Source organism: Alexandromys fortis, unplaced genomic scaffold (genome assembly GCF_014885135.2).
Source record: "Alexandromys fortis isolate MF-2015 unplaced genomic scaffold, M_Fortis_MF-2015_v1.1 scaffold_283, whole genome shotgun sequence".
Taxonomy (NCBI): Eukaryota; Metazoa; Chordata; class Mammalia; order Rodentia; family Cricetidae; genus Alexandromys; species Alexandromys fortis.
The window spans coordinates 239,139-266,122 of record NW_026068164.1 but is presented as its reverse complement, the minus strand read 5'-3'; the positions used below and the strand labels follow the sequence as shown (position 1 = coordinate 266,122).

Genomic DNA, 26,984 nt, shown 5'->3' with positions numbered 1-26,984 from the left:
GGGGCTGGAGAGATGGCTCAGAGGTTAAGAGCACTGCCTGCTCTTCCAAAGGTCCTGAGTTCAATTCCCAGCAACCACATGGTGGCTCACAACCATCTGTAATGGGGTCTGGTGCCCTCTTCTGGTCCGCTGGCATACACACAGACAGAATATTATATACATAATAAATAAATAAATAAATAAATAAATAAATAAATAAATAAATAAATGTGAATCTCAATCTTATCTCAAACCATTCACAAAAAAGTAAACAGTAAGTTAAAAGGTAACACTGATCAGTACTAGAAAAAAATATAACACCCGGCTAACTTGGGGTAGGAAATGTCTTTCAAGTAAAGTCGTAAATCAAAACACAGAAAGAATAATTTATATTGATTAAAAATTTTAAATTTGCAGGCTAAGATATAGCTAAATGGGAGAGCACTTTTCCTAGCATTTGTGAGTCATTGGTTTGATCCCCAACAATGAAAAATAAAACAAAAGAAAATTAAAACTTCTGGCTTTCAAAAAATAAACTAACACACTATAGTACAAACTAAATATTTACAACACATATATCTTATGTAAGACTTGTATATGTAATTGCAACTGATGGAAACAGAGGCAGAGACCCACATCGGAGCACTGGACTGAGCTCCTAAAGTCCATTTGAAGAGTGGGAAGATTGAGAATATGAGCAAAAAGGTCAAGACCACTATGGGTGCACCCACTGAAACAGTTTACCTGAGCTAATGGGAGCTCATCAATTCTAGCTGGACTGGGAAGGAACAAGCATAGGACCAAACTAGTCCCTCTGAATGTGGTTGACAGTTGCATGACTGGGGCAGACTGAGGGGCACTGGCAGTGGCATGAGGATTTATCTCCACTGCATGTACTGGCTTTTTGAGAACCTATTCACTTTGGATGACACCTTACTCAGCCTAGACATAGTAGGGAGGGCCTTGGACCTTCCTCAAAGCAACATGCCTTACCCTGAGAATTGGATGGGGGTAGGGTGGGAAGGTATGTGGAGAGAATGGGAGGAGGGAGAGGGAGTAGTAACTTGGATTGGTATGTATAATGAAAAAGATTGTTTTCTTTTTAAAAAAGAATAAAGATGATATTAAAATTTGAAGAAAAAGATGGGGGAAAGGAAATCCCCATTTTTCATCTACGTGATGCCACTCATTGGAATGTAGATCATTTACTATCTTTGGAAATTCTGGGAATTTATTACTACTTTGTAATGTTTCTGTACTTTAGATGTAAAACCTATTGATGTTGTAAACAGAAGAAGAATCGTCAAATGCTGCGGGAGGTCCTTCTGCTCCTCCAGCCAATAGCCGGGAGGAGGTCCTTCCACTCCAGCCAATAGCCGCTGAGAGACCATGCCCCAATGGCTGGTATCTCAGCGGCTATTGGCTGAAGGAGCGGAAGGACCTCCCGCAACAGTCAAATACAGACATTCCATTTCTTCTGGTCTTGATTTCACAGTAGACTTCTGAAAACCACTAATAAACCTGATGGACTGGAGACTCTTTAGCCATCAGTTTGAAAGCTCCTGAATTTAATAAAATTAGTCTGAGTATTTACTACCTTCAAAACAGTATATCTAAAGAACTATAGATGAAATGTTGGCTAGTTTTAAAATAAACTCTAGTATAAAAATAATGCGCTTCAAAGCAGAGACAAATATATGAAGCATATGGGAGCTGAAATATGCCTAAATTACATATAAAAATTCACAATTCATCACTCTGCTCACCTAAATAGGTTGAATAATGGATTTCATAGGTAAAAATAAGAGCACAGACTGCCTTCAGCTTGTCTCTTATCACAGAGAAGGTAAACCTTATTTGGCAGTAGAAACTGGTATGAATAAAATATTTGTGAACCCAGTGATGACAGATTAAGAAGGATAGTGCATAAGGCTCAGAGCTGAGGAATCTGTGCTATGTTCTTCACAGAGATACAACCAGATCTATTTGATTTTCCAGTTGAACAGAAGGCAAAAGGTGTCATAGTCAAAAATTATAGTTGCTGTACTTTCTCCAAGACTTATAGTAACTTCTGATGACAAAGGTGTTTGGGAGATACATTTAATCTTGTGTACATAAATAATTAACTGTCTTGCTTAGACTCTTGTTAAAAGCTTTGGTGGAGATACAGACTACACCTTCCTTTTTAAGAGAAGAAGCCAAAAGTAATGACCTCTTTCTACTCCATGTCATACACTAACAGAGCACGAATCAAACATTATGCCCGTTTGTAACTGCTTAGGTATCTGTATTATTTCTGGTTACTGAGTTAAGGAATAGAGGCGTACTGGCTTAGACCTAATACAAAGTATTTTTAGTATTTTCCGAAACATTTCCACACACAGTTACCAAAGACAAATTCATAACCCACAAGTATTACAGAAGTAGAGAAGACCACACTCTTCTAAATCATAAAGGAGTTTATTTCCTTATCAGCTCTCCTCACTGGCATTTTCTCCACTGTCAACTAGCTATATGTTTACTTCAGTCTTTTTATCTTTGAAACTTATTTTTTTAATTTTGCAATAGCATCACAATGACCACACCAATGAATACTTCAGAGACCTCTTCTTGCTTGATTTTTTTAAATAGCCTACATCTGCTAACAACTCTAATTCTTCAGGCTTCCTCTTGAAATTTGTGTCAAGTAACCCTTTGAGAACTCCCCCTACAGGTCCTACGGTTTCAGCTCTGTTGGAACATGAACTTTCTCTCTCAGACTTTAAAGTGTTTTCCTTACAGTTTGGTCTTACCTGCCTCACTTTATATATTGTTCATGATTTCACCCGCACTTCAGTTTCCAGTGTCACCTCAATGCAGATGACTCAAAACGTGTCCTCAGAATCCCACCTTCCTTGGATAAACATTTCCAAAACTAACATATTTCTATGAACCTCAGTAAGGTCTACTTGTTCTCTTACTAACCTGTCATTTTCCTCACACCACATTCTTATCTCCTGGAATCAGTTTAAATCTCCATGGCTGGCTACTTGTACGTACTAATCGTGATCTAATTTCTTTTCCTCCACTCTGGTTCTAGACAACAGAAACTACACAATATTTCTAGTAATATCCTTGCAAAGTTTAACTCCGGCAGGAGAATCTTCTCACTTTTTTCTGGATGAGTATGTTCTGTGTGAATGTACACTCACTTACAGTTGTGTGGCACACATAACTCTTGGTCTCTGTCCTTATTCTGGCCCTCTGTTGTCTTACCACTTTGTACACCAGGCTGGGCAGCCCACTGATCTGTGAGAGTTCTGACTCTGCCTCCCATCTTCCAATAGGAACACTAGGACTACAGACATTTCATGAGTTCTGGGAATTTGAACTCAGCTCCTCACACTTACATGACAAACACTTCCATTCACTGAGCCATCTTCCCACCACTCTGTTTAATCACTCTTTTCTTTCGTTCTTTCTTTGGTTTTTAAAGACGGTTTCTCTATGTAGCCCTGACTGTCTTGGAACTTGCTCTGTAGATCAGGCTGACTTTGAACTCACAGAGATCCACAAGCCTCTGATTCCTGAGTGCTGGGATTAAAGGTGTGTGCCACNAAAGCATGTCAAAATAAAATAACAACCACATTAAAATTTTTATTGACATAAGAACAAACACAACTAATTCAGAGAAAATATATTTTGGTAATATTTAACCTAAGAGCACATTATAAAGGATTTAAAAATCTTTTCAACAAAAATTTCACTTTTCCTTCATTATCATTAAAGCAATTTCTAGATTTTTATGTTTCTTGTTTTTTGAGAAAAAAAATCACTTTGCCATTTATTATTTTTACATGAGAAAATATAAAAACTATAATTATTTAGATTCTCCACACTCAACCTGTCACCTTTATATGATTTGACTCAAGACAATTCAAGTTATTTTTTTTGATCATCTTATTTGGATTTCCCAACTATGTGACTTTCCATTCTTGTTGTCTATAGATATTAACATAAACATAATTTTAGGCAACCATTTCATTTTGGAAACAAGCCAAATTATTGCAGACAAATTGCACATAGTCATTAAAACTATTCCTATAAGCTGGGTGGTGGTGGCGCATACCGTTAGTCCCTTTCTGCACTCAGAAAGCAGAGGCAGATGGATTTCTGTGAGTTCAAAGCCTGGTCTACAGAGTGACTTCCAGGACAGCCAGAGATACACAGAGAAACCCTCTCTTGGAAAATAAAAGGGAGGGGGACTATGCTGACAATTTTTTATTGCTCAAATGTAAAATGCTACATTTCCTTAAATTTACTGTATTTAATAATGAATATACATTAACTTTATAATAATATACCATATGCTTATGAATGATTTTAATTATTTTTAAATATGCATGGAAAACTTTAAAGAGATACATAAATATATCACTATAATTGTGCTTGATCTTGGGATTACAGATGGTTTTTTTTTTCCTCCTAAATGTCTATGATGTAGCTGTGGTACATTTTAAGGGGAAAGTTGCTTTGAGATCATTTCATCCTTATTGGCTCTCCACCTTCTTAGGATAAAACCTAAAACCCCAAGGACTGCATTGAAGGATCATCTAATTCTTATTTTTTGATATCTAGCCTCAACTTCCATCTTGATTGGAAAAATTTTATGTCAAGCAAAGCCACAAATACTACTTTAATAAAGTTTGGCTAAATGAAAATTTTAAGTAAAAGCTATTTTGTTCAATAATTAAATAATCATTATTATTATTAAATTATTTTTCTCAAATTTAGAAGAAATATAAATCTCCCTATCAAGGTTTAGAGAAAATTAAGGTACTCATCTTCAAGGAAAATGTAATTCAGATATTTTAGGACATGCATAAAAGCACTTCGATGTTACATAGATGTTAGTCTGCTGGTGATAGAACTTACGGTAGGGAATCTCAAGTAATGGCAACCTAAATTATTCACATCAGCTATCCTACTGAAAGCACAGAAATGTTCTGGATAAAATATTAAATCTTAAAAAGGACTGGAAGCCTGACAAGACAATGGGGGAACTGCAGGACAAATCTGGGGTGATCTAACAATCTTAATGAGTTGGGAAACCTATAGGTTACAACAATGCCCAGGCTGGCAAAATGTTCCCACTGGTGCATTAGTGGTGTGAGGTTTATAGGTGTAATCAGCCAATTTCTGATTGGATTTAAGGCCTGCTCAACAAGGAAACATACCTGGCATTGCTATTGGAGCAAAGAACTTGTGGCTAGGAAGGTCATAGGCCGTAGCTCAACCCAGAGAAGCATCTTTTGGCAGTAGATGGTGATTAACACAAAGACTCACAGTTCAGAGAATAAGAGTGTGCAGAATACTCTGTCCTAAACGCAACAGTTATGTCGCACCCTCTCCACCTTGGGCTTAGGGACCATGGTGAAAGAGGGTGCAGAAAATACGTAAGAACCATAAGTGGTGGGTGACTACAAAAATGGTGTTTTCTGGATACAGCAGGGCAGTTAAACATCTGGATTCACAGCAGTTGAGACAGCAGACTTGAGACCTGCACAGACTCAGAGCAGACAAAATTCCAGCATTGAGAGGGGAGGTGGGTGTGAATTCCCACCCCTAGATAAGGAACTATTGGCAACTGATAGCTTCTAGGAAAGAGAAAGAAAGAGCTGGTTTTCTTTAAGGGCACTGTATTTGGTGGGTAGACCACCCTCCAGTGAAGGCCACACATCCAAGAGTGTATAGGAAACATTAACTGTACTTGATGTTTTTTTTTTTGAAAAGAGGACACAAGCCAGATGTGCTGGTACATGTCTTTAAGCCCAACAGTCAGGAGGCAGAATGTAGTGGTATATTATTTGTATTTTGATAATTAAATCTTGCCTGAAGACCAGACACAAAGCTAAAGCCACTAGAGGTCAGGCAGCGGTGATACACACCTTGAATTTCAGGATTTGGGAAACAGAAGCAGATGGACCTCTGTGAATTCAAGGCCACCCTGGGCTACACTAGACTTATGCAGGAATAAATCCCGGTGGTGGCGGCTCACACCTATAATCCCAGGCCTAGGGAGCCACATGCCCTTAATCCCAGCACTAGAGGGAATATAAAATGAGAGGCGAGAGAGGCTGTCTAGTTAGTTTGCAGTTGTCCAACCTTGGTAGAGGTAAGACTCTTTAGTGACTTGACTGCTTTGCTTCTCTGGTTTTCAGGTTGAACCCCAATTTCTGTCTCTGGGTTTTTATTATTTGTTCTACAGCAGAGGCAGGTGGATCTTTGTGAATTCGAGGCTAGCCTGGTCTACATAGTGAGTTCCAGGACAGCCACGGCTATGTAGAGAGATCGTGTATGTATATATATAAAAAAATAGGAACACAGAAAGGTGGGTAGTAAAGGTGGGACCTGGGACGAATTGGAGTAGAGGGAATATTACCAGAATACATTATAGAAAATTCTCAAAGAACTGATAAAAATGAGGAAACAGAAAGACAACAAATGCAGCAGAGATGTGAAGGAAAAAGAACCAATGTCCTCTGTGGGCGGCAGTGTAAGCTGTACAAGCACTATGGGATCTGATGTAGTGGTTTCTCAAAAAGCTAAAAGTAGAAGTACCATACAATCGAGCTGTCCCACTTCTGGGAAAACACTCAGAAGAGCTCCTGCCCATCCACGCTCATCACTGTTCGTTCACAATAGCTAGGAAATGAATCAGCTGATGAATAGATAATGGAAATGTAGAACATACACACAGTGGAACTTTGTTCAGCTATACAGGGAAATGAGATTATGAAAATTTCAGGAAAATGGATGGAATTAGAAAATATTATACTAAGTGAGGTAATGCAGGCCCGGAAACACAAATGCTTATCTTTCCCCTTATATGTAAATTCTGGCTTTGAATCTTTAAGTTTATGTGTTTAATTTTTAAAAAAATTGTAGAGTTTGGAAAACTTAAAAGAGCCCATGAGAGTTAGAGGGGGAAAGGTCTTATGGAGAGAGGGGGTGCAGAAAACGTATCATATGTGAGAGGGGGCAGTACCTGAGGTTTAAGGTCTAAACTGGGATGGGGTGGAGGTAAAATGAGATGGTGGTGGTGGTGAGACTGGTTATCCAAATCCAAGGATGTTTGAAAGGTCCCCATAGAAACCCACTGCTTTGTAAGCTAATATAAAGATATTTTTTAATTAAGTTGTTTTAAAGGCACAGAGTTTACGGCATTTTGTTGTAGCAACCCAAATGGACCAAGACAAACTCTTTCGAAGAGTTAAAAAGGAAGTCACCTGTCTCAACTTATTTTATGAGGCCAGTATGACATTGATAGAAAACTCTGACAGAGCATTATAAGAATGGAGAGCAACAATCAATTTCTATAAACATAGATTTAAAACTTTTTAAGAAAATTAGTAAAAAAAAAATAAAGTCGATGATATATAGGAGGATAATGTATCACAACCAGCCTTAATTTACCCTAAGTTTGGTTTAAATTTCAAACAAAGCAATATTGAATTAGTATGTCAACAATAAATCAATCTGAGTTGTTATATAAATAAATAAATAAAATGATAAAAACCATATGACCTCAATTCACAACAGAAAAATATGTGACTCAGTTAAGACCCATTAATGATTTTTAAAATTCTTGGTAAACTAGAAAAAAAAACACAAAATCTCCTTTATCTGGTAAAGGGCCTTTGAAAAAAAATCAGACAACATATTTCATAATAAATATTATTTTTTTCTCTGAGATTAGGAATAAGGTAAAACTACCCATTATCATCATTTCTATTCAGAATGATGATAGATTTCATTATTAATACCTTAAAGCAAAATATATGTTTAGAAGGTAAGTAAATAAAACAAGTTAGTATTACTTGGAGATAGTATGATAGTATGTGTAGAAAACTCTAAATAGGGGCTGCAGAGATGACTTAGTGGTTAGGACTAACTGCTCTTTCAGAGGACATAGGTTTGACTCCCAGCACCCACATGATGGCTTACCACCATCTGTAACTCTAGTTCCAGGGAATTCAAATACTGTGGGCTCCAGGCACATACATTGTAAGACATATATACAAGCAGAACACCCATCCACCGAAAATTATTTTAAATAAAAGTTAAAAGTTTATTTTAAAAATAAAAATATGAAATAATAAAACTTTAGACTAAATTTGGCAAACTAAAGTTGGCAAAGATGTTAGTACAAAATAATGTGAAAATCAGTTTTATTTCCATATACCTATAAAGAAGAATTATAAAATAAAAAAAATTAGCGACCATGTGAGTAGCTCAACAATGTCAGTTATGTAATAAAACTTGTGCAATAGTTCTTCACGCACACTTATGCAAACACAGACAAATACTGAGAAAACAAGGGAAATAATCAAAAGAATTTGCTTTGTGAATAAACTGAATTCCTCACTGTTGCTGTTAAACCCAACATCTTTATAGATTAAAAGTCATGAATAAAATATTGTCAGTATGAGCCCAATTGTCTATAGGTTCATGTAATACCAATTAAACTCAAAGCAAGGCATTTTTGGTAGAAATGCATTAAGCCTATTCTATAGTTTATATAAGAAAAGAGAAAGGCCAAAAATACCTAAATTAATCTTGAAGTGGGAGAACTTATACAACTGCACGCCAACACAAATTTAAACCGACTATATTTAACACGGGATAAGACCTGCACAAGAATAGAGAAGAAGAAAAATTAAACATAGCAGTGTCTGGAAACAGAACCAACGTTTATGGACACTTGGCTTATAACAATGTAACCACTTAAAAGTGTATAGTAAAAGGGGGACTCTTTTGAATTACACCAATTATATAGTGTTGAGACTATATAAAATCCAACTGAGTTGACACTGGAAAAATGGATATTGACTCTCTCATTATGCCTTACTCTAAAAACAGCACCGGATAATTTAAGATCTAAATGTTCAAGTTAAGACAGGAAAGCTTCTGGAACTTACCACCTAAATGTAGCCATTTAGATTTAAGCTTTATTAAAATTTTCCACATTGAGCAAAATAAGTTAAGTAAATGAAAGAATGTGTTTTGTGAAAGAACTGAATTCCTCACTATTGCTGATAAACCCCACATTCGTATAAAGTTAATAAATACCTTAATAAAATAGTGTCAGTAGAAGTCCATAGATTCAATGTAATGCCAATTATATCAACTTAATCCTATTATTTGGCCAATCAAATTTCAAGTATGTATGCTCAGTAACTATACATCTGATAAAAAGCAGATAGAAAAAAAGTCAACGTATCTGAAAGTTCTGATGAATAGGAATAGTCTTGCAGATGAGAAGGAGTCATAGTAGCTTCATAACTTTGAAGCAAGCTACTTTTGCTTTTAAATAACAGAAGGGAAGCTGTCAAAAGGGCTCAGTCTACATAAAATGCTCATTGTGTAAGCATGAGGACCTGAGTCGAGATCCCGGAACCTATAGAAAAGTAAGGCACAGTGGCAGCAGTACCCATGACAACAACCCTGTGACCGTTACAAGAAACAGGCGCCTCATCAACTGCTGGGCTTCAGGTTTAGTGAGAGACTCTGTCTCCAAAACCTAAGTGGAGCACAGCAGAAGAAGACATCCAACTGCAACCTCTGACCTCCATATGTGCACATGCACAGACAATACATACATATACACACAGAGACACTAATGACTAAAATGATAGAAGAAGAACTAGCAAGTAGAAAGGAGAGCGAGATCTATTCATCAAAAGCCAGGAGGTCTCAAGATTATTCAGTGATGTGCTGCCTAGTTTTATGTCAACTTAACACAAGCTAGAGTCATTGGAGAGGAAGGAGCCTCAACTGAGAAAATGTCTCTATTAGATGGGGCTGGAGGCAAGCCTGTAGGTCATTTTCTTAGTGACTGATAAGGGAGGACCCAGTTCATTGTGGGTGGTGACATATTCTTTGAGAACACAGGATGAGCAAAACTTGGGTAGTAAGCCAGTAAGCAGCACTCCTCCATGGTTTCTGCATGCATCAGCTCCTGCCTCCAGGTTCCTGCTGTGCTTAAGTTCTTGTCCTGACTTCTTTCAGAGTTGAACAGTGATGTGGAAGAGTAAGTCAAATAAACACTTTCCTCCTCAAGTTGCTTTTAGTCATGGTGTTTCATCATAGCAATGATAACCCTAACTAAGACAAGTGGGCAAAGGTACTTGCTACCATGCCTGAGTACCTTAGTTCAGTCCTCAAAACCCATATGATGGAAAGAGAACCAACTCCTGCAAATTGTTCTCTGATTTCCCCACACATGCTGTGGTGCAGGCACACTCCCATCAGTCAATCAATGTAAATAAATGTTTTGAATAAAAAAGGAAGGAATTAAAAAGCAATGGGTATTTCTATATACTACTCTGGAATAATGTTGAGTTTATACTTAAAGGTGGAAAAATTAAGTGAAGAATGCACACTATATGGAAAGGATATTATACTACTTTAAATACATCTTGTCCATAAATTTATTTTAGAGATATGTAAATATTTTATATAAATAGAAAACAGAATGTAAAAAGCAGTCCCTAAAATTGAAAGCAACTTGAAATAAATAAGTCTGATTTTTGTACATAATGGATAGCTTAGCTATCACTGAAAACATACTTTAAACTTTAAAAATTCAAAGACATTTTGAAACAGTAAAAACTACTAACTTCCCTGAGTCTGACTATTGTTATCTGATCTTAAAAGTAGCAAGAACAGTAAAAAAAAATGATTGACAATTATAGTGTCCATATCATTAGTGCAGTGATAACATTATTTTCTAATCCATTGTTTGAATGGTGTATGGTAAGAAATGATTAACCTTGTTGATATAACTGAAATTTAAAATTCTGAGTTTAGGATAAATATAAGATTGATGAAGTTAAATAAAAACCTCAGAATGATTAACTTGAGTTAGAGAGATTAGTATGAACTTGTATGTTTCATCTTTTTAAATATTAATGTTTAACTATTGCTGTTTTGTTCTTGTTTTGCTTTGTTTGAGACAGAATGTCTCTGCATAGCCTTGGAACTTGTTTTGTAGTCTAGGCTGGCCTCAAACTCGCAGAAATCTCTCTGCCTCCCAAGTGTTTGGGTTAAAGGTGTACACCACCAAGCCTGGCTAAAATTTAAATCTCTCAACTCAGTCATTAACAATGCCTTTAAAAGCTGACAATTACAATAAACACACACGCTTTCTGGATTGTATTTTTAAACATCATGTACTAAAAAGAACTGAAGGACTAGTAGAGAAGGACTAACTACAGGTTGAGAAAAGGTAACAGCATGGCTTATGAAACTGACACTACAATTACTTCAAAATGAAAGGTTTAAAAGGAGCTATGCATGTGCATGGACTCCGTATCCCACCTAAACAGAATCCCACTGAACAAAACCCAAATAGAACATTAAAAACTAATCATTATGCTGGGTGGTGGTTGTGTATGCCTTTAATCCCAGTTGCCAGGGGCATGCAAATCTCTTAGCTCAAGGCCAGCCTAGTCTACAGATCGAGATCCAGGACAGCCAACTGATGTGGGATGTTCTTCTGTATATTTGTTGTTTTCATTGGTAATGAATAAAGCTCTTTTGGTGAATGACTTAGCAGAGTAAAACCAGGGGGAAATCTGAACAGAGAGAGAGTAGGCAGAGTTAAGAAGACTTCATGTAGCTGCCAAAAGAGAAGGATGCTGAAACTTTACCAATAGGCCACAGCCTCATGGTGATACACAGATTAATAGACATGGGTTAATTCAAGATATAAGAGCTAGCTAGGAATATACCTAAGTCATCGACCAAACAGTGTTGTAATTAATATAGGTTCTCTGTGATTACTAGGGTCTGGGTGGGCGGGAAACAAACCAGCAGTCCGCTTTTACCAAATGACGCTCAACGTAGGGCAACATACATCCACATAAGGCCTCAGAAAACTTTTTTTTAAAAAGGGATTCTACGAGGGTCCTCATTGTTGTCTAAGTTCCTTCATGGATCTAATCTACGTGGGAAGTAGAAAAACACAAGATCTCCTGGGTAAATTGGGAGCATGGGGACCATGGGAGAGGGTTGAAGGGGAGGGGAGAGACAGGAAGGGGAACAGAGAAAAATGTAGAGCTCAATAAAGTCAATCAGTAAAGTGCAAAAAGGGACTTCTTGACCCACAAATATGAGGGTCAATGGGAGCTTCTTAGTAACCTTATTTTGTTTCAGATAGGCTCTGCTTTGGGGTCACAAACAGAGGTGCAGCTCCTTTAAGAAATAGTTTCCTGATTTGTACTGGCAGTGTGAACAGCCCTGGCTCTTTTGCGTACCCCAATGAATGAAATTGCCAATAAGCATAAATTTAAATTACACATTAGAGCTAAGATGGTTCAGTCAGTAAAGTTCCTGCCATGCGAGCACAGGGGGTTGAGGGCAGATCCCCAGTCCCCATATTAAAAAGTGTATTTGGCAGCACATGCCTGTTACCCTAGCACTGGAGAGCAGAGACAGGCAGATCTTGGGGACTTCCTGGCCATTCCAGATAAATCAACGAGTGTCAAGATCAGTGAGAGACTATATCTAAAAAATAAAGGTGGAGCGCAATCAAGAAAAGATACCCAACCTTGACCGTGGACCTCCATGCACATACATATACCCACCCACACATGAGCAAATACCATGCACATACATACTGACCCTCACACAGTCACAGTAAATGACTTCAGTACTCTGCTCTTCTCAATAGACAGGTCACCCAGACAAAAACTCAACAGAGAAATGTTCGGATTAAATGATGTCAGAAATCAAAAGAACTTAGTAGACTTCTACAGAAAATCCCATCTCATGAAAGAATATACTTTTCTTCTCAGCAGCTCCTGGAACTTCCCCCAGAACTGATCAAACACTAGGACAAAAATCAACAGATGAGAGAAATTTGGAATAATATTCTGCATCCTATCTGAACACCATGGATTATAGGTTGGCTATCAATTACAGCAGAAAGTTTATATAAACCCACAGAAATCAAGAAGGAAATTGATAGGCTTTTTAGAATTGAAAATGAAAACAGAACATACCCACGCCCATGGGAGACAATGAAGGTGGTTCTAAGAGGTAAGTTCAAAGCACTAAATATCTACATCAAAAACCTGGAGAGATCACATAATTAGGAACTTAACAAAACACCTGAAAGCTCTCAAATAACAAGAAGAAATAAAAACCAAAAAGAGTAGATGGCAAGAAAGAATCAAACTTGGAGCTGAAATCAATGAAATGGAAAAAAGAATTTAACAAGAATGACAAATCCTTGGTCAAATTAACTACAAGATAGAGAGAAAAGATTCAAATTAATTAGAAACAAAGAGAGAATTACAAAAGGACATTGAGGAAATTTAGAGAATCACAGGACACTTTTTAAAAATATGTACTTTAATAAGTTGGAAAACCTAGAAATGAATGTATTTCTTGACTTATATGACTTACCAAAGTTAACCAAGATTAAGTAATCAATTTAAACACAGCTATAACTCCTGGTGAAATAGAAGAAGTGATTAAAGTATTATAAGAAAAAAAAACAAACCAAAACTACCAACCCCAGGGCCTATTGATTCAGCACAGAATTCTACCAGACGTCCAAAGAAGAATTAATGCAATGCTTCTCAAATTATTCCACAAATCAGAAACTGAAGGAACATTTCCTAATTCTATTTACAAAGCCCTTATTATCCTAATACCAAAACCACACAAAAACCTAACAACAAAGATAGGCATATAAGCCAAGTGGTGGTGGCACATGCCTTTAACCCCAGCATTCAGGAAGCAGAGGTAGGCAGATCTCTGTGAATTCAAGGTCAGTCTGACTCACAGAGAGAGTTCCAGGAGTCAGGGCTACACAGAAAAATCTGCCTTAATAAACAAAACAAAATAATAAAAAATCCCACAAAATTATAGACCCACATCCCTATGAACAGAGATACAAATATTCTCAATAAAATACTTGCAAATTGGATCCACGAACACATAGAAAAGATTATCCACCATGATCAAGTTGTCTTATCCAAGAAATGTAGGAATAGTTCAACATACGTTCATCAACAAACATAATCCACCACATAAACACACTGAAAGAAAAATACCACATGAACATATCTCGTTAGATACAGAAAAGGCCTTTGACAAAATCCAACACCCCTTCATTATAAAAATCCTGGAGAGACTAGGGATTTAGGAGATATACCTTTATATAATGAAGGTAGTTAACAGCAAGCCCATAGCCAACATCAACTTAAGTGGATAGAAAAGTATCTCTACTAAAACCAGGAACAAGACAATGATGTCCATTCTCTCTGTACCTATTCAATATAGTACTTGAGGTCTTAGCTAGAACAATAAGACAACTGAAGAAGATCAAGGAACTAATCTTGATCAAATAAGAAAGGAATAAGTCAAATTATCTTTATTTGAAGATGATATGATAGAATACACAACTGATCCTTAAAACTCCACCAGATAACTCCTATAGTTGATAAATACTTCCAGCAAAGTAGCAGGATACAAAATGAACACACAAAAATCAGTAGCTCTCCTATAAACAAATGACAGATTGAGAAATAAATCAGGAAAGTAATACTTTTAACAGAAGCCTCAAATATGCCTTGGGGGGCTGGAGAGATGGCTCAGAGGTTAAGAGCGTTGCCTGCTCTTCCAAAGGTCCTGAGTTCAATTCCCAGCAACCACATGGTTGCTCACAACCATCTGTAATGGGGTCTGGTGCCCTCTTTTGGACTGCAGGCATATACACAGACAGAATGTTGTATACATAATAAATAAATATTTTTAAAAAATGCCTTGGGATAATCTAAATAAGCAGAGATCTTAAGCCGTTGAAGAAGAAATCAGAAGATGAAAAGAGCTCCCAAATTTATCAATCAGTAGAAAACCATAGTGAGAATGATCATCCCATCAAAGGCAATCTATAGAGTCAATGCAATCCCCATCCAAATTCCAACATAATTCATCACAGAAATTGGATAAATAATCTTCAACTTCATACGGAAAATTTTTTGTTTTGTTTTATTTTTTTTTGAGACAAGGTTTCTTTGTGTGTAGTTCTGGCTGTACTGGAACTCACTCTGTAGGTCAAGCTGGCCTCAAACTCACCAAGATCTGCCTGCCTCTGCCTCATGAGTGCTGGAATTAAAGGTGCCTACCATCACTGCCTGGTGTCATATGGAAACATTTTTTAGAGGACATCTAAAACAATTCTAAATAATAAAAGAACTGATGTTATACTATAGAGCTATAGTAATAAGAACAATATGGTATTGGTATAAAAACAGATACATTGATCAGTGGAACCAAATTAAATACTCAGACATAAGTCCATACAATATGAACACCTGGTATTTTTTAAAGATTTATTTATTTATTATTATACAATGTTCTGTTAACATATACACACCAGAAGAGGCACCAGATCTCATTATAGATGGTTGTGAACCACCATGTGTTGCTGGGAATTGAACTCAGGACCTCTGGAAGAGCAGCCAGTGCTCTTTACCTCTGAGCCATCTCTCCAGCCCCACACCTGATATTTTTTAAACAAAGAAACAAAAATATACACTAGAAAAAATATAGCATCTTCAATAATTGATGCTGTTCAAACTGGATATCAGCATGCAGAAAAATTCACATCTATCTGCACAAAACTAAATTCCAAATGGATCAAGGACTTCAAGATCAGACCAAACACACTGACTCTGACAGAAGAGAAAGTGGGGAATAGGTCTGAAGTCATTGTCATGGAATGGACTTTCTGAACAAGACACTGATAATGTAGGCACTAAGATGAATAATTGATAAACGGGACCTCATGAAGCTGAAAAACTTTTGTGTGGCAAAGGACAGCATCATTTGGGAATACAGAGACCTACAGAATGGGAAAAGTTCTTTATCAATTATACATCTGACCAAGGGTTAGTGTCTAAAATATATAAAGAACTAAAACAAATATAGCATCAAGAAAACAAATAACCCAATGAAAAATGGGGCACAGAACTAAGCAGAGAGTTATCAAAGAATGAAATGCAAATGTTTGAGAAACAAAGAAAAGCTCAACCTCCTTAGCCATCAGGGAAATTCAAATGAAAACTACTTTGAGATTTCATCTTACTCTAGTCAGAAAGGCCAGATCAATAAAACAAATGACAGCGCATGCCGGTGAGGATGTGAGGTAAAGGGAATACTTACTCATTGCTGACGGGAGTATAGACTTATTCAGTCACTATGGAAATTGGTGTGACAATTCCTCAGGAAGCTGGGAATAGATCTACCTCAAGATCCAACCATATCACTCTTGGGCATATATAAACCCAAAGAACTCTGTTTATCCTACTACTGAGATACTTGTTCATCTATATCCATTGCTGCTCTATAGCAGAAACTGGAAACAGTCCAAATGTCCATTAACTAATTAATAGATAATGAAAATGTGGACTATTACTCAGCTATTAAGAAAGATAAAATTATGAAATTCACAGGCAAATGAACAGTGGTAGGAAAAAAATCATCCTAAGGCAGGTAACCTGGACCCAAAAGGACAAATATTATATGTTTTCTCTTATATGAAAATGTTAGCTTTTAAGCTTTTGATATGTGGTGTTATGTGTGCTTACAGTGCATATAACCACTGAGGTTAGGGGACCTAATAAAGGAGTAGGGGCAAGAAGAAGATGTCCCATGGTAGAATAATCACAATATAGTGTTATGGAAAGACAAAGGGAAAACTAGAATAGGGGAATTAAATAGGAAGGAGGATGGGAGAGAATGATAAAAGAGGAAATTGGGGGAAGAACAATTAACACTAAAAGCAATTTGAAAAAACTATATGGAAACCTATTATTATAAAGCTTACTAAAATGTATGGATATATTAATAGGAATCTATATGGAGTTAGCAAATAATAGGAGAGAGAATGTCCCAACTAGATACCATATACCACCAAGTAAAACCTCTGGTTCCAAGAATGGGTTATATTTTGTTGAGTCATTCATTGGCCAAAGGAGCCCTATGGAAACTTCTAATCATCACAGGTTATTGCCAGGGTTATTGGTTACTCTCTGTAACCTGATGGTAAGGCCCTATTGCAGAAGGCAATATTTATCTCCATCATTCAACATGGAGAATTGAAGTTGGTGCCTATCTAGAAGCTTTTACTGGAAGGTACTTTGCATTTACTGGAGGAGAAAAGTAATCATCACTATCACCAACCTACAATCCCTGCAAGCTACAACAGCAACCTGTCTGAAGATATTCTCATGCAATAGTGGCACAAATGTCATGGGAGTAACCAGCCACTTTTTTTTTTACTGGATTTAAGGCCCATCCCATGACATGGAACCCATACCTGACACACTACTAATGTTTCCAAGAACCTGAGACTAGATAAGTCATGAGCAAAGAGGAAAACCTACAAAATTATGATGCAAAAAAAGGAACACAGCAATAAAAATGACTGCTAGGGACATTGCTACACCCATAGATCAGAGCCTCACTCAAACCACATCAAAGAATTTTCTTCTTGCAGTAGATGAGAATTATCCCAGAGACCCGCAACTGGACAAAGTGCAGAGAGTGAGAGACTGGAGCACTCAAACGTCTCCCTTCAAGACTCAGAGATCTGTGTGGAAAATTATCATAGCCAGTGGTATTGCACAGCTCTAAGGAAACAGTGTCTTCCAGACACAGCATGACTATTGCACATATAAACTCAAAGACTTACAGAACACACAAGTTCAAGCCATATGAGGTCCCAGCACTGAGGGAGGTGAGTGAGTGAATGTGGAGTCCAATCCCAAACCATCTTCAATTGATATTCACTGGCCACAGGAAAAGTCAGTTTTCTTCAAAGGAGTCTAATATTTTGAACTTTTTATTTCGTTTTGCTTTGTTTGTTTTTTTTTTAATTTTTGTTTCTTGAGAGTATTTTCCTTTTTTTTAAAGAGAGGAGAAAAAAACAAAGTGGAAGTAAGGAAGTGGGGAACATTTGAGAGGAATTGAGAGGGGATTTGTTGTTTTGTTTAGTTTTGTTTTTCAAAATAGTGTTTCTCTGTATAGCCCTGGCTGTCCTGGAACTCTCTCTGTAGACCAGTCTGTCCTTGAACTCACATAGATACACCTGCCTCTGCCTCCTGAGTACTAGGAAAAAAGGCAAAAGACAGAACATCTGGCTGGGAAATTTTTTCAATAAAAAAAAAGAGCCACATGGCAAAACAAAACAAAACAAAGACAAAAAAACCACCCAGGGAACAAAACAAATGATCCCCTTCATCATTTAGCTTGTAGTGCCTTTTTGTTTAATTACTCTTATCAACAATTTCTTTATAACCCATAACATTGTAGTCGAGAGCTTGGGCTGTGGTGCATATTTATTTGATGTTCTTACAAATGTTAATGTTTCTGATATGTATTTGAGCAACATAATCAAGACCTTTTAGCAATTAACCAGTTCTTGAGGCAACTCGTATAAGTGAATATATTGTTTCCCTTTCACTGCAAATCTGAAGGCAACAGCAACAACAAAATCAATAGATCACTAACATATCAGACATATTGTCAATACTTTCCCACTCACATATCCCTGGGTATTGCTTTTCTTGTCAGTCCACTAAAGCTATAATGCCATCTTTCTTTTAAAATTATTTCTCTATATTTTTTTGAGATTATAATATAGTTATATCATTTACCCCTTCCCTTTATTCCCTCCCAGACCTTACATATGCCCCTCCTAGATCTCTTTAAAATTAATGGCCTGTTTTTCTTTAATTGTTTGTATATATTTACCTACAGAAGTTCTCTGTTTTATAAAAAAGTACCATTATACTATCTCTATACATAAATACATAACACAACAATAACCTGCTTGGTTTGTATAATGGTTCTAGAACGTATGTTTTCAGGAACAACCCTTTGGTATTGGATAACCAATTGGTGTGCTCTTCCTGGGGAAGACTCTCCCCCCTCTAGAATTCCTTAGTTGCCTGTCATTCTTTGTGTTGTACTGAGGCCCCAAGAGACTACCACCTTTCATGTTAGCATGTTTGTGTCATTTTGTTCAGATCTTATGCAACCATATTGGTGAAACTTTATGGGTACAGCTTCTGACATTCCCAGGGGCCAACTCCCTGATCCTCTGGCTCTAACTATCTTTCTCCTTCTCTTCCACAATGATCCCTTGAGCTCTAGATATAGGAGATGTGTTAGAGATGTATCCATTGGGACTGAGCTACACAACTCTGCTCATTTCCATAGGAGAAAAATCAACCAAGAATTTTATCCAGCTATAATGCCTATGAACTACAGCAATGACCAGCCTGGCATGAAAACCTTAAGGGTGCAATAGTGGTCCACATTCCTTGGCAGAAACCTACAGCCCTCTAATTGGACTTAAGACCTGTTCACCAATAGGGAAATCATGCCTGGTACCAGAAACTTAGCCAACTATGCAGGGTTGTTAAAGCCATAGAGCTTGGAGGAGAACTTACAACTGCCATTTTACTAAGTCAGCATAATCTCTGACTACATTCTAAATATATATCCTTATGTTTACAGGTAAGCGTGGCTCTCTCCCTTGATCAAGAAAACTTCTCTTTGCAACAGAAGGAAACAATTACAGAAAACCATAATTAATCAAAATGTTAACTTTTTTTTAAAAAAAATAACCTATCCAACGGTAGAAACTTACCCACCAGGTGTATCTTCTTTGATACCAACTTAAGAAATTAGACTACCTCAAAATAGAGAAAAAAAAAAAAACAGGGACATGAGGTACATTATTTGTTGCACAGCAGGTCAATTTTGTTTGTCTGTTATACAGTTTCAATAAGAGAGATACACATGAAATCTACATTAGACTGCACTTCTTAAGCTGATAACTTTTGGTATTATAACAGTCAACATATTACAAACAAACTAAAATGAGAAAGCAACTTAGAACTCAGCAAAATATCAACAGGTGACTCCAGATATCCCTGCCACTTTATCTTTCACATAAGATCAAACTGTGAATGAGGGGCATTTTTTCTTCTCTGCTACTATTTTTAGGTTTTGTTGTTGTTGTTGTTTTTCGAGACAGGGTTTCTCTGTGTAGTCCTGGCTGTCCTGAAACTCACTCTGTTCCAGGCTGGCCTTGATCTCACAAAGATCTGCCTGCCTCTGCCTTCCGAGTGCTGGGATTAAAGGCGCCATCACCACTTAGCTATCTGGTTTTTTAACTAGTGGGAGGTGATGCATGCATGTGAATCTGCAGGTGTATGCACCCACGCTCCACATGTGAAAGCCAGAGAAGGACCGGGGCGGGGTCTTCTATCGCTCAGCCCTTTACTGAAGGCAGGGCTTTCGCTGAACCAGAGCTCACAGTTGGGCTTGTCTAGTTAGCCCTGCAGTGTCCAGGGTCAGCCTGTCTCTGCCAGCCAACACAGGTACAGTCACACCCAGTTTGCAGGCTTGCCCAGGGTTTTACATGGATAGTGAAGATTCAGACTCAGTTTCTCATGCTTTCACAGCAAGCAATCTTATCCATCGAGACATCTGCTCAGCTTTTTAAAAAATAAAGATCATATTTTCCTTTTTAAATTTCATATCCATTGGGCTTTATGATGACTTATTTTCATTTCTTTTTTCTAGTAACACCCATTTCTCAAACTATCCCTTTTACCAGCCTCTCCCTATCCCCACCTCTCTTTTTAACAGAAGGCAATGATCAGGGAGTGGTGGCATATGCATTTAATTTCAGCACATGGGAGGCAAAGTCAGGCTGATTTCTATGAGTTAGAGGCTAGCCTGGTCTACATGTAAGTTCCAGATCAGGTTTACATGGTGAAACTCACTGTCAAAGCAAAAACCAGAAATAATGAAAGGTAGTTACATATCAATTGTTTTGATGCTTGAATTGCTAACATTGGAACACACCAATCTCCTCCATTAACACTGAGACTGATTTTGTAGGTAGCATTTTAGCAAATTTCACAACGTAGTGATATGTTTTCTATTGATCCCTTTGCCATCTAAAGAACTGGAGTCGGGCTTATCCCAGAATATAGCACTGAAGTGTTTTCATGATAGTTTTAGAACCAGAAAGTTCCTCTGCTAGACTATTTTGTTGTGTATGTCATGAAGAAGTAAATAATCATTGAACCATTATGTCTGGAAATGGAATTTACACTATTAATGACATAGACACATGTGAAGAACATGTTGAAGTATTAACATTCCAATCCATAGTTTGCACATTATTAATTCATTCTGTAGGTATAGTTTACATACTAGGTTTTATCATAGCATATGAAAATAGTAAGTATATAACATTATAGTAAATTTAAATCTCTCATATTTGCAGTCCCATCATTATATGAGGAGAATAATTCATGAATCATTTTCCTCTTATTTTTTAGAAGGGTAAAACAAGGTATGCTTTGTTTTCTTTCTCTGATTTCTACATCCATAATTTCTTGTATCCATGATTACTTGAGAAGTCATAAAGCAATAATGTATAACAGTAGTTGTGTAAAATATACTGTCCTAACTCCAATCAAAAATTTTCAAATTTCCAAAGCCACTGAAGTATTTGAATCACTTAACTTGTATTAGGCACATTACTTTCAAGTAGAGCAGCTTCTAAAATAATAATAAAAACTGAATTCAAGTGGAATGAGTTTTGAAAAATTAGTATAACTCTAATGACATATGAGTCTGGCAAAAGATCACTCATTTTAGTTTTTGGAAAAAATATGCTTAATAAAAACAAAATAAAAGTTGGCAATTCATTAATCCACCAGTGTTATCTTCTTTATAACAATACAAATAGATATTCTGAGATATGCTTGTGATTTTTGTACATTTACAAAGTGTTGTGAAGCTATTAGCTATGTTCAGGCATGTGTTTCTCAAAGAGTACTTGCCACAGAGATATTCAGAAAAAAAGTATAGGATGCAGAATATGCCACATTTAATTAAATGTCTTTCAAGACCAAGCCAAATGTCGTCTCAACTATAAATCTCTTGGATTCCTTCCTTCCATCCAGATACTCACTCATGATTTGTCTCTGTCTTTGATGAGTATCCACTACAATTTATTACATTCCCAGTGATTATCATTTTTTCATCCATTATTGTAGTGACCTGAGTGTCTCTTCTTCCACATTTTGTTCATCTCTGCATTCTCACTTTAGGTATCTGAGCACCTTTCTCATATCCGTTGCCCAAAAAAACCACTCCAACATGACATTATCTTTAATTTTAGACCTCTATTCCATATTACTCTTATGGACTTTAAGGAGTTTTAATGCTTTACTGTTTCTCAGAAATAAACTATAAGAGCTGGTGAAATGGCTCAGCAGATAATGGTGCCTGGCAACTGGAGTTCAGTACCCAGAACCCACCGGATAGAAAGAGAAGGCCGGCTCCTCTGATATCCACAGGCACACCATGTTTCACGCATGTGCATTCACTTGTGCTTGTGCATGTGCACACACAATCAACCTTTAAAAACTAATTTTAAAAAATAACCAAGTTCCTTGAGGTCTAGAACAATATTCTAATGCATACCCCCCAGAATTCTTGACATATTGAGACATATTCAAATGATTTACTATAAATCAAAGAAAAGCTCCTCTAAGAAAGAGTCTAGGACACAGTTAGCAGCTATCTCCTTGTCAGAGGAGTCAAACCCCCTAGAATGTGCTTACCGTGGCACTGACATTTGTATGATCCTCTTTCCTATTCAGAATCTGAGCACAGGATATTGGGAAATTCAGTCCCACACCAGTGGCCAGATTTCTCAGATCATCAGCATTGTATTTCCCATGCAAGAGCAAGCTGTTACTACCAGAGCCAACTCCCAGAGGGATTTGATAGAGATATGTCTGAGAAAGTCTCTCAACTGTAGTGACATCTATCATGGTTGATGTCACCCAAGGACTAGAAGCCATTGTCCTCTCACATCTCGTATTTTCTGGAGAATGACAACTATTCTGAGAGCAACAATCTGGGCTCTGGCACAACTTGATGCACACCAAGAAGAGCAAGCACCCCAGAAATAAAAAGGAAGTGCAGACCAGGGCTATTACCAAATACAAGTTCCGGGCAGAAAGTTGGGCTCTGGGTTCCCAGGTATCTTCAAAGTCTGGAAGGACCTGAGGAGCTGAGTTGCTCAATAGCACACCCAGAGTGACAGAGGAGGAAAGTGGTGGCTCTCCGTGGTCCTGAACCACTACCACTACCCTCTGTTCAACCGCGTCAGTGGGAAAAACTAACCGCGCAGTCCTAAGCTCTCCCATATTGACTGAAATGCTGAAAAGACTAGAGTCAGAAGCCCGAGGGATGTGGTAGGAGAGCCACGCATTGGAACCACTGTCTGCATCCTCTGCTACCACTTTTGTGACCAGGTGTCCAGCTCGAGCAGAGAGGGGCACTCTTTCCACTGGGATAGAGCCATTTCTCGGCAAGGGGAACAAGATGTTTGGCACATTGTCATTCCTGTCCACCACAAACAAGTTCACAGTCACCGTTGAACTTCTGGGAGGACTGCCACCATCTCGGCCTTCCACGTGGAAGCGAAGCCCCCTGAGCTGTTCAAAGTCAAAGGAAATGCTGGCGGTGATAACACCGCTAGTTGGTTCCACTGCCACCAAGCTGGGGGAAACTGGCATCCCTTCAGGAATGACATCCAATAGCTCATAAAAGACAAGGCCATTCTCCCCCAGGTCTGGGTCCTGAGCAAACACACGGCCTAACGAAACTCCAGGGCTATTGTTTTCAGCCACAAAAAGTTCCTGTTGTGGTTGAGGAAATCTTGGTGTGTTGTCGTTCACATCGGCAACCGACACAGTGAGTGTCCTTCGGGTGCTTAGTGGGGGCGAGCCACCATCTGAAGCAGTGATGAGGATCTGGTATTCATTTGCTTGCTCCCGATCCAGGGGCCCATCAGTCAGCAATCTGTAGTAGCTGTCGAAGGAAGCTTTCAACTGAAAGGGTCCTTCGCTGGACACGCTACAGGTGACCTTACCATTGGAACCCAGGTCCTCATCCTTTACACTAAGGAGAGCAATCACTGTGCCAGGAGCTGCGTCCTCGGGTACCGGGCTGGAGAAAGTCATGAAGTCCACCTGGGGGGCATGACCATTCACATCAGTCACCTCTACAAGCAGCTTAGCAGTGCTAGCTAGACTAAAGGCACCTTTGTCTCTTGCTTCAACATATGCTTCCAACAACGTGTCCGGCGGACCTAGCGAAGCAGCTACCTGAACCTCCCCACTTTTAGGATGTATGCGAAAGAGGTGCCTCAGCTCTGCTGGTGTGCTATTGCTTAAGGAGTACCATACATCCCCATTGGATCCTTCATCCTGATCCGAGGCTTGAACGTGGAATAACACAGTCCCATTGGGGACAGTCTCTGGAACCTTGGTACTGTACACAGAATACTCAAATACAGGCACATTGTCGTTTGTATCCACCACAGTGATGGTGACTTGAGCATCTCCAGAGCGTGCAGGCAGACCACCATCCTGAGCAGTGAGCACTAGTATGTGGGTGTCCCGCTGCTCTCGATCCAGGACTTTCTCCAGCACCAACTCCGGATATTTGCTGCCATCGACCCGCGATCCCATATCCAGGCGAAAGTGCTGACTAGAGCTTAGGCTGTAACTTAGCGCCCCGTTGCTTCCCTCATCAGCATCTTGGGCAGTGGGGAGAGTGAACCGGGCTCCTGCTGTCAAAAACTCCGGGATGTGCAGGTGCACGTCTCCAGCAGGAAAGAGGGGTGAGTTGTCATTGGTGTCCAGGAGGTGAACACGTATCTTATGTAGCTCCAGCGGGTCATTGAACATTAGCTCGTATGTCAACATGCAAGCAGCTTTGGCCCCGCACAGCCGCTCACGGTCCGCTGGCTCTCTAACCACCAAGCTACCACTGACTAAATCCACCCCAAAGTAGGGCTCGCTGTAGCTGGAAAGGAAGCGAAAGTTCCGCAAGGACAGAACAGTTGCTGACAGCTTCAAGTCCGAGGCGATATTGCCTACAGCGACTCCGGATTCTGTCTCTTCCAACACCGAGCACACCAGCTGTCCCGCTGTAGCCCCACAAGAGACCCACCAACACAGAACTGCCATCCCCCAGCACACCATCCTCCCTTTCGGCGTCCACGTTCCAGCTGCGGCGACCTGGGACCATGCTCCGAACTCCCGAGGAGAAGGAGCCTCGAAAAGTTGGAACTGCTCCGCCCGCTAGCACTGCAAGCTTGAAGTGCCCTGCCACCGGCATTCCGCCCGGGTTGGACTGCAGGGTGTGCCGGGTGAGGAGGAGCGCAGCGCCGCCTAGGGGTGCAGAGGTAAACTGCCCGGGTGGGTACGCTCCATCTGCACTCTCCTGGGGCTAAGGTCCAGCGCCTGACTCAGGCTGCTTGCTTAAACCAGTAAGATGTTGAACTGACACGCCTCCTGCCAGTGACGTTTTCTAGGTCAACTCCCTATGGTTTTGAGCTCTCGGACAACCACAGATGGTTCAATACGGGGCGACTTGGTGGAGTCTCTGGTGACTGGTATTCATTTCAAACTTCCTCCGGACTCGGACTTTTGGAGACAGAGAGAGCAAGATTCTGTGCTCTGATTTTTCAGCGAACCCGCCTTTCTCTATCCTGAAGAGTAACTAGCAACCCTTCTTTTCAAGCCTCCCCGAATCTCTAGAGTATGTAATAGGATGTTATCGGCCAGTTAAAACCAAGAATCAAAAAAGCAGGCTTGTCTATTGTCCCCAAAGAGGATCTATGACCATGTGGAGGAAAATAAAGTACTGGCTGGCGTTCTTTAGCACAGTGTGCCCAGTACCCTAAATCCACTCCCTGTAAACATTCAGAAAGCAGCTTCACGTTCAATACTCTCTTCTGCAGAGAGAACAGTGATAGGTTTTACGAGAAGCATCTCTGTTTAAGCTACAAAAAACAAGTCCATGTTCTACCTAGCGCCCTGCAGTCTTCCTTTCCCCTTAAGGGGTGAGCTGAAAAAAAATGATTTGATTAAATATTAAACATTAAATTGAGCATTCAAATCTTTCATTTAATGCAGCTGCTCAAAGCCTCTATGGATCAAAATTTGAAAAAGCAAAAGCTGAATAGGATTTAAAAAAAAAACAGAAGTTCACACAATATTGTATTTCCAGAAAGTTTCCTAAAAGTGGTCATTTTTGAATGTGAACGACTGCTGTGTAAGTTAATCACACATTTCTCTTCACTTTTAGCCTTGTGAAAATTTCTGTTCTCAGTCTGCCAGTTTAAATGGAAACCCCGAAGTCCTCTTAAGACCCAAAGTGGAATTACTAAGTGCACTGTTCATTGAATTCCAGTTATTCCCCTGAGCATCACAGGCAGATTCCCCATCTCACTGGGGAACTAGAAATAATAGAAAGCAACACAGGGCAATGAAAAAGGTAGATGGGTCCTCACTAGCTTGCCTTTACCAACCAAAGAAAACTTTACCAAGTATGAGACAAAAATAAAGCAAGAAGCGCACTGGCCTACTAGGGAGCAACAGCGTGGACGTTGTTAACAGACCTTCATAGGATGTGAAGTTGCCTGTAAAACTGAATCTGTTCCTCGCCAAATTTCCAAAGTGAAGTGAGTTGCCTGTTTTTCTGCCAGGGAACAGGGTTTGCACTTCCCCCTCCTAGTTTAGCCTAGCTAGGCTGTCTACTGTGGGATGGACAAGTATTCTCTCCATTCCTCCATTTGTCCACAGCAGAAGAAACGCTGCTAGAAAGATGAACCCAAGCTATCATTCACTATCAATGGAGAAAACAAGACATTCCAGGATAAGAACAAATTTAAACAATACGTAGCCACAAATCCAGCCCTACAGAAGGTAATAGAAGGAAAATTGCAACCCAAGGAATCCAACATTGCCAACACTGCCTACAACAACTCAGGCATCTAGCAACCCTTCACCAGCACAACTCAAAGAAGGGAGACACACAAACTCTAATACCAAAAA

At 38.9% G+C, this 26,984-nt stretch overlaps 3 protein-coding genes across 6 annotated transcripts in view; all 3 read right to left on the bottom strand.

The window, feature by feature from the left end:
• The window catches only part of LOC126491938 (protocadherin alpha-6-like), a 173,259-nt gene that overhangs the window by 39,710 nt on the left and 106,565 nt on the right, over positions 1 to 26,984 (bottom strand).
• The window catches only part of LOC126491936 (protocadherin alpha-C2), a 196,204-nt gene that overhangs the window by 69,014 nt on the left and 100,206 nt on the right, over positions 1 to 26,984 (bottom strand). The gene's annotated exons all lie outside the window — the stretch shown is intronic.
• Pcdhac1 (protocadherin alpha subfamily C, 1) lies at positions 22,677 to 25,127 on the bottom strand. Its single transcript, XM_050127944.1, has one exon. It carries the CDS (start codon positions 25,125 to 25,127, stop codon positions 22,677 to 22,679), a length of 2,451 nt encoding a protein of 816 aa, XP_049983901.1.